The 11,923-nt window shown below is 39.0% G+C and overlaps 1 protein-coding gene and 1 pseudogene across 1 annotated transcript; both read right to left on the minus strand.

Annotated features, from left to right (window-relative positions):
• Positions 1-8,111: 8,111 nt before the first annotated feature.
• LOC109115079 (mitochondrial import inner membrane translocase subunit TIM17-2 pseudogene) lies at positions 8,112-9,746 on the minus strand (annotated as a pseudogene).
• A 158-nt stretch (positions 9,747-9,904) lies between these two features.
• On the minus strand, positions 9,905-10,989 carry LOC148789834 (acidic endochitinase-like). The gene has a single exon (XM_088892652.1). The coding sequence runs from the start codon at positions 10,931-10,933 to the stop codon at positions 10,058-10,060; it is 876 nt and encodes a 291-aa protein (XP_088748778.1). The 5' UTR covers positions 10,934-10,989; the 3' UTR covers positions 9,905-10,057.
• Positions 10,990-11,923: the final 934 nt, after the last annotated feature.

The raw sequence follows: 11,923 nt of genomic DNA on the forward strand, positions 1-11,923 counted from the left end.
AACATGGTTTTGACATCCATTTGCCAAATCTCATAGTTATGGTATGCTGCTATAGGTAGCAAGATCCTAATAGACTTCTACATAGCCACTGGCGAAAAGGTCTCCTCATAGTTGATTCCCTCTTTCTAAGTGTACCTTTCACCACAAGACGAGCTTTATAGGTCTCAATGTTACCATCTGGGCCCTTCTTCCTCTTGTAAATCCACTTGCAACCAATTGCTTTCACCCTAGAGGGTGGGTCCACAAGAGTCCAAACCTTATTGGTCTCCATCAAGTTCATCTTGGCTTTCATGGCATCTACCCACATCCAGGAATCTATGTCCAATAAAGCTTCCACATAAGTCGTGGGATCCTCCTCACTTGTCGTGGCTTCCACCAACTTTCTTGGTCATAGCCGTAACGAACTAGAGGCCTAGATACCCGGGTAGACCTTCTAGGTTGAGTATCTAGAACTTGTGGGACATCTCCCACTACTCCTGGGCTCTCTTCATCAAGAACAACTTCTTGCTAAAGATTCTTCAGGATGTAATCTTCTTTTAAGAAATAGGCATTTCGACTGTAAAACACCTTTTGTTCTTTCGGATCATAGAATATGTAACCTACAGAGCCTTTTGGGTAACCTACATATAGGCAACAATTGGTCTTAGATTCCAATTTGTTTGCACTTGTTCTTTTAACGTATGCAGGACAGCCCCAAATCTTCAGGTGTCTCACACTTGGTTTCTTACCGGTCCAAAGCTCGTAGGGAGTCTTCAGAACAGATTTTCAGCACGTAAATCGCAGTCACCAATGCATATCCCCAAAAGGATGTAGGTAATTCTGAGTAGATGAGAAGTGATCGGACCATATCTAATAAGGTCCGGTTCCTCCTCTCCGACACACCATTTAACTGTGGTGTAGAGGGAGGAGCTAATTGTGATATTATCCCATTGTCCTTTAAGTAGTCCCTAAATTCGTCAGAGAGATACCATCTCGATCTGATCGAAGGGCTTTAATTTCTCTCCCTAACTATTTCTCGACTTCTTGTTTGAACTCCTTGAACTTTTCAATGGATTCAAACTTATGTCTCATTAGGTACACGTAACCATACCGAGAATAATCATCGGTAAAGGTTATGAAATAAACGTGTTGATTGCGTGTCCTAATACATCAGTATGTATTAGTTCAAGTGTGCCTGTAGATCTTTCAGGTACCGTTAAATGGCCACTTCATTATCTTACCCTAAAGGCAAGGTTCATAAGTTAGAAGATCTTCTACGGTTAGAAAATCCAAAGGACCATCCTTTACCAACCTTGTGATACAATTTATGTTAATGTGGCCAAGTCGGTAATGCCACAGGCACGTGGGACTAACTGTATCACAGATTCTTATCTTGGGGTTTATTTCCAACGTAGTTACGGTAATGTTGGTTTCCAGAGAATGATGGAGAACATAGAGACCATTCTCAAGTTTCCCATATGCTAGAATTTGTTATTCCGTTTAATAGTAATCACATTACTAAACAAGATAGAATAACCATCCATGCACAATTTTGAGACAAAACAAATTTTTTCTTAAATTATGTACAAAAAGACAATCTTTTAGTACAACAATCCCTTCTTTGGAAACTAATTCTATAGTCCCTTTAGCCATAGCTGCAACAGTTGCAGAAGTCCCCAAGTAAAGTGTCACTTCTCCATTACTCAATCTTATGCTTATCTTGTACCCTTGCAGTGAGTTATACACATGAGTCAAATCCTTGGAGTCAATACACCAGGAAGTAGAAGTGACCAACAGGATAGTCTCTATGATGAAAGAATCAAACATACCTTATTTCTTAGTCTCCAGGTATTGAGGACAATTCCTCTTCTAGTGGCCGGTCTACTTGCAAAAGTGACAGGCATTCGATGCCTTGCTACCCTTCTTCTGAGCCTTTCTTTTAGCCTTCCGCTTTTTCTTGCCCGATTTGCCACCTTCAACATGCATGGCTATCGACTTATCCTTCTTAATTAGTTCTTCAGCCTTCTGCAACATATTGTTGAGTTCCTGAAGGCTAACGGTTAGCTTATTCATGTTGTAATTCATGATAAACTGATTGAATAACGGAGGCAAGGAATTCAGAATAGCATCAATTTTAGTGTCATGATCTAGCCCTGACCCGAGAGCATCCAGTTCATTGATATAGCCCATCATCTTTAGACAATGGTCATGAACTTGTTGGTTCTCGGTCATCTGTGTGGTCATAAACAATTTTAAGACCTTTTGTCGAGTAGAACGATTCAGCTCTTTGTACATGGTCTTTAGACTATCCACTATATCTTTGGACACTTTGATCTTATCGAATTGTCATTGTATCGGATTGTCTAAAGAGGCTATAATATAGCACCGGGCAAGAGAATTTTCTCTTACCATTCTTGATACTTTCTTCTTCGGGCCTTAGAAGCCTGCCACCCGGACGATCTGAAGTAGGGTTCTTAGCAATTTTTTCCAATTTCTCGGACGTCAGAACCAATATAAGGTTTCAGAAATAGTTAGCATAATTAGGGCCCTTGATTTTGTTATCATCCAACAACTTGGTGAAGTTTGCATTTGCCATTTCTGGTAAAGGCAAAGTAGATTTATAAATCTACAACCTAAATTGATTCATGTCATCACATAGAGAGGGCTTTTAATCTATGTTCCATTTCCATTTTGGGCATCTTTGAGATTCCCTCCAATCTCAGTGACGGAGATAGTTGTGTCTTTGGAAATATGGAAAACCACATGGGGTGCATGGAGCCAACTATTTCAACTGCAAAACCCCACCACCTTCAGTGAAGAATCTCATCCACTCATCTTATGAACTTTCCCTTTGGCCTCTGTCAGACAAGGTTAATAGCCATTTTAGGTTAAACCTTTCTATCTAGTAAGTGCTCACCCATCATGTTCGTGAACGCCAAGGTATCGTGAAAGATTCATCCATTTTAGGATAGACCCCTCCCACATTGGTCTATGACGCCCCTATCATCGTATGAAGCAATCCATCCAACTGCATTAGTAATTGGATAGCCCAATTTATGGTGCATCTCCACCCACCAATACAGCCAACCTTCATACTAATGATGGAAGGCCTTTAGAGAATTCATCATATGAAATTCCTTATCACATACACTTATATTTACTGGAAGGAACGAAAAAAGGTAACTCCCTAAATCTGATTTAGGTCAAACCAAAGTTGCTCCCACTGACTTTCATAAAGCCAGATTCAAAGTGAGCCCAAGATAGATAGGGTTTCGGGGTGTTCCTCTTGGGGAGAAACTGAAACGGGCCCCACTGTGAAGGGAGATCATCCAATGATCTTAAGGGCACCATGGCAATGATTTGCATTCAACCATGGTGTTCGAAAGAGCCACTATCAAATTAACATGGGCCAAGTACTTATGGCTCATGTATGTAGCACATCACACATCCATACATCACATGCATAAAATCTATAATTGATCCAATCAATTAAATAACTATAAAACCCATAATTAAAATTTAAAAACCATTTCAGCCCATTTAAAGTCCATAATATTATCAAAAAATATTATCTAGGTATATGGGCTAAACTACAAAGAGCAGTTCGGCCCATATATCATTTATGCTGAATTGGGCTAAAGCAGTTTTAACAGATCAAAACTGGATTTTACAGATGTGGCCTGAATTGCATCTTGCAATTAACAATCAACCCCTCGGCCCATGAAGGAAATTTTAGGGTTGAGAACAGCCCCATCAAACCATAAATTCAGTCCAACCAGTTTGGTCCAATCTAGTACGAATGGGTCTAGGGTTTGATGTTTAATTCAAGATCTAATTCAAGAGACATGATCTGAAAATAAAGAAACTGATACATGACAATCAAGAATTAGTAAACAACAGCAAGAGGGCTGTTCGTAAGGCTGCAACCCTACAAAACGAAAGTTTTGCAGATTGTCGAACCCAAATCTGCAACCCTGCAACTAGTTTCGTCTTCAATGAAATAAAATAGAAAACCTAATTTTCTATTAATATTACATCAGAATAAATTCCTATACATTCCATCTAAAATTAAAAAAATAAAATCAATTACAGACCAAGAATGAATAGAAAAAAAACACAAATGCGCAGATTTCTTGCACCGCAGATCTCCTCCATACGAACAACCCACAATTCAAGAAATATAAATAGAACAATTCAAAATATATAACAGAGTAATAAAGATTTATTTTCAGATCATTCACCCAAAACTGGGAGCCGATTTCCCAAAAAAATTGCAAACTATGCAAATCGGGTAGAACAGTTTCTACCGATTTGTATAGATCAAATCTGGCTTAATTTTGGTTCAAGAATCAAACCATGGCTCTAATACCACTGAAGGGATGAGAGATTCATCATATGGATTGTTGAAACGTGTAGGAAGGTTGGGCGAAATTTCAAGTTTCTCTTTCTTCCATCTAGGAATTGCATTTCCTATTTTAGAAAACTGCATTTTCAATGATCAATCTTGAACCCAAAATCGGACCAGATCTAAAACCATTAGGAAGAAGAGGGATATACCTAATATGAAGTAGTAGTAATTCCCAATGAAGTTGTTCATACCCAAGGAGAAGACCAAAACCTGCTTCCACTGAAGATGACATAGTGTGTGATGAAGCAGGATCAGCAAGATGGCTCTTCAGCAAGAATCAGGATTCTTCAACAAGATTTGAACAAGGGCTGGTGGGCATGACTTTAGATTGTTTCTTCAACCAAGAAACAATATCAAGAACATTTCTTGATCAATTCCACAAGAGGAGATCGAACTGGGTAGGGATGGAAAGAATAAGAGAGAATTCTTCAGGTTGTTGTATTGTTTTTTAACTAAGGAATTTGCCCCCTTACTTATAGCCTTCTCAGGATCAGCCTCCTAATCTAATTAGGAGAGAGTTCATTAACCCAAATCTGATAATTTGGATCTGGACTCTTGAATGGATAAGACTAATCTTATCCTTCAGCTAATCCTAATCAGATTATAAATCATATCTTGCCCCCTTTTAATTAACTAACTTAAGCCCAATTCGAATTGGGTTTTAGGCCCATTAAGCCTATGTTCTCACTTACTCCTTAACCTGCTGCCCAGTTGGCTCTCTTTGTTTGACGTGGAACCTAAACATTGATCTACACATTAGCCATATGGGTTCAGCCCAGCCTTTGTTACAAGGTCTGTCCGAATTCATTATAGGAGACAGTGAACCCCTGAGTCCATCACCGTGGCTTACACTCAACTTCTCAGTCCATAATAATCAAACACTACCCGACAAGAGAGGACCTCTCCCTCGGCTACAAGGTACAGTGCTGCCTGACAAGAGAGGGCCTCTACTTACATGGATCCTGGGAATTAAAACCTTTTTGCAAACATTTTGAAACCATAAAATATATATATATATATTTATGTATGTATATCTCTCTCTATATATATATTTAGGTATGTATATCTCTATATAAATATATTTTGCAAAAACAAATCTCAATGTTTGAAATCAACTGTCGACAGATTAGGTTTCCATCAGAGAGAGTACATTCCCCAATCATTCACTTTGTCCGACAAAGGGGCTGATCCTGTCACTATGATTACGCACTCAAATGAATTCTCCAATTGTCCCAATATACCCAGGTTTTGACCCCCTCTAAGGATCTCACTAATTGGCATATCAAAGACAACCCAATCCGACACCTAGTGCAGTACCATAATCGAGTCTAGGGGTCCGGTGTAAGATTCCATTTTTGTCCATCTATCTCCAAGGTCCAGGGCAATACTGAAATTTGGTCAAGTTTAGGGTTTCAAGAAAACCCACACTAGATGTACCTCAGGTCTCACCCTGGCAGCTGAGACAAGCCACCCCAACCAACTTGGTGGTACATTAGTGTCAGCCTTGGCAAGATAAATCTTCCTAAATCTATCCAATGGCTGTGAAGATTCTAAACAAACACGAGTCTCATAAGTGTCTAGTTTAAGGGTATTACATAGAAACACACCATAGTGACATGAATCAATTATGTACTTTATCCATTTACAATAAATGTCAAAAGATACATCAATCTAATTGTAGCTAAGGGCATAACTGTCTAACACTTTTCATAATGCCATTATAAAACTTGGTTTTGTTCCAAATACATTTGATCACTGTGTATATGTCTTGAATAGTGAGAGCTCCATTATATTGCTATCTCTTTATGTAGGCGATATCCTAATTGCTGGAAATGATATAGAAATTATAGAAAAAACAAGGATTGGCTGAAATCCCAATTTGAAATGAAAGATTTAAGAGATGCCTCATTTGTTCTTGGGATAAAAATAGAAAGAGATGGGAAAAATAGAACACTTTCACTCTCTCAAAAAAAATATATAGATACTATTCTTAATAGGTTTAGAATGGATGAGTGTAATCTTATTGACACACCAATAATTCAGTCCACAAAATTGACCAAAGATATGTGTCCAATGACTAAACAAGAAAAAGATGAAATGTCTAAGAAACCTTATGCTCAAGCAGTGGGCAGCCTAATGTATGCCATGTTGTGCACTAGGCCTGATTTATGTTTTGTCGTTAGCTTAGTTAGTAGATATCAAAGCAATCCAGGAAAGCCTTGGCAAGCAGTAAAGAGAATTTTTAGATATCTCAAAGGAACTAAATGTACTAAGCTAACATATTGTTGTGATAACTTAAAAATATTCGGATATTGTGTTGCCGATTTTGAAGGGGATGTTGACGATAGAAAGTCAACTACTGGATATGTCTTCCTTTTCGTCGGAGTTGTTTAATGGGCCAACAAAAAGCAATGATGTGTTGCAAAATTCACAATGGAAACTGAATTCATAACTTGCAGTATAGCAGCCTCAGAAGCTGTATGGATAAAGACGTTTTTAAAAGACTTCAAGATAAGAGAATTGCAAAGTGATCCATCTCAAATATACAATGACAATGAAGCTGCAATTCAGATGATGAAGAATGGTGAAATTGGCCCCAAGGGAAGACATATAGAACTTCAATACAGATATTTATTTGATATCTACCAAAAGAAGGAAATCCAGGTGGACTATGTGCCTACAAAAGGTATGCTAGCTGACTCATTTACAAAGGCTATTGTTGGTGATACTTTCAAGAGGCACATTTACAATTTGGGTCTCAAATGTTAGCAAATGTCTCTGGCATAAATGGCCAAGCGGGAGATGTTAGTGTGAGTGGCTAGATGCCCTCAAATGGATAACCTTGGTATATGTATAAATCCTACTGCCGATGGCTCAGCCTACATCAATGGGTAAAAATGTTCCTACTGCTAAATAAAGCATAGGTCTTATTCTCCACTTGGGTTATTTACTGTTACAGCTTGATTCACTCTTATCGGATAAACATACTGTTGCCATGTCAGCTCCACTTGCTTGACATGGTCAATGGTTTGGCTAGGTAGTTGAGAAAGCTTGGGCAGAAAATCCTACCTAGTGGGACACTTGTCTCTAACCTAATGTGCTGAACAGGTCCAAGTGCACCTAAATCCATACTGCAGAGATTTGTTACTGTTAGCACTCTAACAGTAACTTTCTTGAGCGTTAGAAGAAGCACACATATATATTCTGTTCTAAGAAAGTGTGAGCTTCAACTCTGCTTTGCAAGGAAAAAGCCATTTTGGATCTTAGTCAAGTTGGGTCAAATCTGTATTCTTTGGCTCAGTGTCACAGCGCCAGTCAAGTGTTTCATTTGCCCTCTATCAATCTGTTGAATGAACAGGGACTAACACATTGAACAATTACAATGTTTTCACAATTTCAAACATAGTGACTCCTTAAAAGGTAGTTAACAGTTAATGACTATTAACTTTGAATTATGCCTCTTGATTACATCCGATCAAATCATATCAACGGTCAGCATCACACCAAAACCAAAGCTGCCATTTGCAAACAACGTATGCTTCTATAGCACCTCATTGCACCGGACACACGCGCGCACACGTGTTGCACAGTAGCAACCTCCATATTCTCCTTTCTTTATCTAAGGAGTGTAAATCAGCTCCTATTAAAATACTCAAAATGACACTTATAATTTTCCAATGTGGGACAAGTTCAAAACTGGTTTTTGTAAGAGAAAAGCCATTTTCCAAAACAAGTGTGGAGATGTAATTTCTCATGTAGTTGACCAATAAAACCCATTGGATTTAATCTCTAATGAGATTAAAATCCAACAATAATGTTGTAATCTTTTATTGCACTAATTCGACAAAATTTTAACAGAGAAAAAGATTTCCCTTGGTTTGTCATTGCTTAAATAAATAACAAATCTTCCATACAACTACTAATTCAAACCAACAAGAACAAGTGCTCAAATTAAAACCATCTAGAACATATAATATCAAATCTCTACTTTTCACTTACCACTACAAAGTCTTCTGTACTCATCTACTTGTACTCAAATGACGCAATTGGTGTATCAAAACTTTCCAAAACCTCCATATTACTTCCACTACCATCATCAGTCCCTGTCTCCTGCTTCTTTTTACTGCCAAATAACCCCCAAACCAAGAAGAAGAAGAAGACCCCTCTGTTGAAGCTTCAAGAGTTGGAGTCTGTGTCAGTTTCTGATTTGAAAATTTTCCACTAGCACCCTAGAAAATTAGACGGATTGGCACACTAGGTAATGGCTCCTCCAATGGATGAAAATTCTGAGGAGCACCAAGAACCTTGTTTAGTATGATCTCAGTTCCTTCGATCAAAGCAAGCAACACCCCATTGAACCTGCTACTGGCAGCACCAGCGATGATAGAGTTCCAAGGGTCTTCCTTCTGTCGGATATAGACCATGGTGCAATCGAAGACGGAAGAGAGACCGCCCTAGACGGTGAAGCTGCCACCGACACGGGGAGCGTTCATGTGAGCGGCTTGAGAACCACCGGTTAGACGCTCACCTTTTGGGGAGTTGTAGACGCCTTTGAAGAAGTGGAAGACTGATCCGCCGAAAGCACCACCGACATCGTCAAGGATTCGGTCCGAGCTAGGGCTCTCGAGAAGTCTCCGACGTCCCCATCCGATGAGTAGAAACCTTTTTTTGATGAGTTAACAAAAGAGAAGAAGGTCATCTCATTTCTCTGTTTTTCTCCATGTCAGAGAGAGAGAGAGAGCACGCGCTTTGAATGATGACCAAGGTCATCTCATTTTGATCGAGAGAGAGAGATAGAGAGAGGGAGAGCGTTTTGAATAAGAAGGGTAATTTTGTCCAATAAAAATTGTATCCCATACATATAAAAACCTCGTATGTTAATGCTCCTATATGATATTTTTCACAAAAAAGTAACTGGAAATTGTAATTCTTGAAAAAGTGTTACTTTTGTTGCTCTTAGGGGCAAAAAGTTGCCCTAATCCCTTGTTGTTTCTTTCTTGTTTTCGTTTTGTTTTGGAATTGCTTTCGGGCTTAGGAAAAAAGAATAAATTAGAGTGAGAAAGGAGTCAAATGGCTCGCCATTTTTATCGGGAATTTTAACATCAAAGCCTACAAGATTTCAATATATGACTGCTAATATTGATAGTTCTGTTGATGACTAGAGTGAGGGAGGTACGTACAACACCGGTTGATTAATTTTATGTGGCAAATTGCAAATTCATTGGCAGAGATTTTTCAAAATACATTCCGAAAAAAATTCCATTTATTTTAATTTTGACATATGTAATTAAAGGCATACTTAGATAACGAAATTATGAAGTAAAGACACTAAAATTTATTTGGACGAAGAACAATCAGCCCATGCATGTAAGAGCAGAAACACTTGAAATCGAACACAATCTAGGCCATAGAAGAAGTGCATGTACGTACCCATTGTCCCAAAACATGGACGACATAGAATGCATCACACCACCAAATATGGAAGAAGACTGAGTACTGGAGGGTAGAACTTGAGATGAAAATTAAGCATAATTAATTATATTACTGCTAAATTGGTAATGGAGTAGTTATGAAGGGAGAAACTAAAATTTATTTGGACCAAGAACATTAATGCATGAGGTCATGCATATAAGTAATACATAAGAACACAGCAGCAGTTGAAAAATGAAATCAAACGCTGTTCTTAATAGAAGAACTGTAGCCATTGTCATAAAACTTGGACCACAGCATCACACCACCATAATTGGAAGAAGACCGAATAGAGGGTAGAACCTGAGACACTAGTGTGTCTGGCGGGATGTAGCCACCGCTGGGGGCTGCACTTGAATCGGCAGGCAGCCCCAAGAAGATCTGACTATTTGGAACCGACGAGGTCCATTGGTTCCAAGCGCTTATAAGATTGTCAGCACTTCCGGCATACTGACATGGAGGATTGTTATAGAACTGGACCCAGACGTAATCAAAGAGGCCAGTTTGAATTGCACCATTAAGCCATGCATCTGGGTAGGGGCATTGCGGAGCAGCACTCAAGTAAACCTTAGAACCGAATCCATTAAGAGCCTTAGCCAACTCGTCCCAGTGCTGGGTCGTGCCACCCTCGATGTCAAAGTCGATTCCGTCCAGAACAGCGTCCCCTAATGGACGTGAATCTGACTGGCCTCCCAAGAAGTTGTTCCAAAGGTAGTTTGCGACTTGCTGAGCATCATCCGCAGAAGAAAGGGAGTAGCTTCCAGCGCCACCTCCAAGGGAAAGAAGCACTTTGATGCCTTGGCTCTGGCAAGCTTTTATATCACTACTCAAACCGGTGCAACCATTTGAGGTTGGGTCACAATGGCCAGCTAAATTGAGCTGTGGAGTCTGGCCATTGCCAAATGCAACTAGAAAGGCAATGTTCACAAACTGATAGTTGCCTGTGGCACATGTATCGCCCAAACTACCTTCTCCTCCGTTTTGGCCCCAATACACTGCTATTCCTCCTGCTTGTGACCTCACAACCAGGGAAAACAAGACAAGAGAAAGAAGCACAACTACTGGTCTGGCTGCCATGTCTAAGCAATTTTGTTTAGCGGTGGTGACTGGTGAGGGTGTGAGGGATGAATTGAGCGGTCTACAACTTGGATATTTATAGGCGTGACCCATCTGTGCAATAATAGAAACAACCAACCGCGTCTTGACTTGACTCACAGGCACAGACTTACGGGAGAAAACTTCCCGGAAATAGTAACTGGACTCGACTTCATGCTTTTAAACTAAAATGTCCATTTCACATTGCAAACCAAGTTTTCTTCAACGTACTGGAAACGCAAGTTATAAGCAAAATTTTTTAATGAACGGTATGTGACACTGAAAACGGGGTAAATTGCTGAAACCATGGTTTTTAAAACCGACCCGGTGATCGAACGGGTTGAACAGTCCGACCGTTCGAACTGAATGCTCGGCCTGTTTTGACACAAAAATAAAAAATTTTCGAAAAAAATAAAACAGTCAAAACCGTTCGAACGGTTAACCGCCCAGTTCAGCGGTTCGTTGACCAAAATCAACGATGTTAGGGGGAAAACTGGAACTGGTCTAGTGACCGGGTCCTGATTTTTTCGGTCTGGTCCGGTTTTGAAAACCATGGCTGAAACTTCTTTTTGGTTCTCATAACTCATCAACCTTGGGAAAAAGGCCCATTTCGATCCTAAAGAATAGAAAAGGTCATTTTTTACCTAAATAAGAACACCATTTAATTTTAATTTGTAGACAGAAATAGATGGTGTTTGAAATGGCATTACTTCAAACGTCCAATGAAATGACCTTAAAGTATTTAACTAAGTTAATTAAATAAATTAAGCAAATTAAATGAAATTAATTAATTGATTTAATAAATTAATTAATCCAATTAAACAAGGTTTTAAAACCCAACCCAAAACAAGACCCCTTTGGTCATTGTTGTTTAGGTCAATGATTCAATTGTTTGGTTCAAATATGGATCAATCCATGATATTTTGAAACATAAAAAATAAAATATAATTACAATAAAAAAATGACCCGAAA

Source organism: Nelumbo nucifera, chromosome 8, assembly GCF_055504915.1.
Source record: "Nelumbo nucifera cultivar China Antique chromosome 8, China Antique-T2T, whole genome shotgun sequence".
Lineage (NCBI taxonomy): Eukaryota > Viridiplantae > Streptophyta > Magnoliopsida > Proteales > Nelumbonaceae > Nelumbo > Nelumbo nucifera.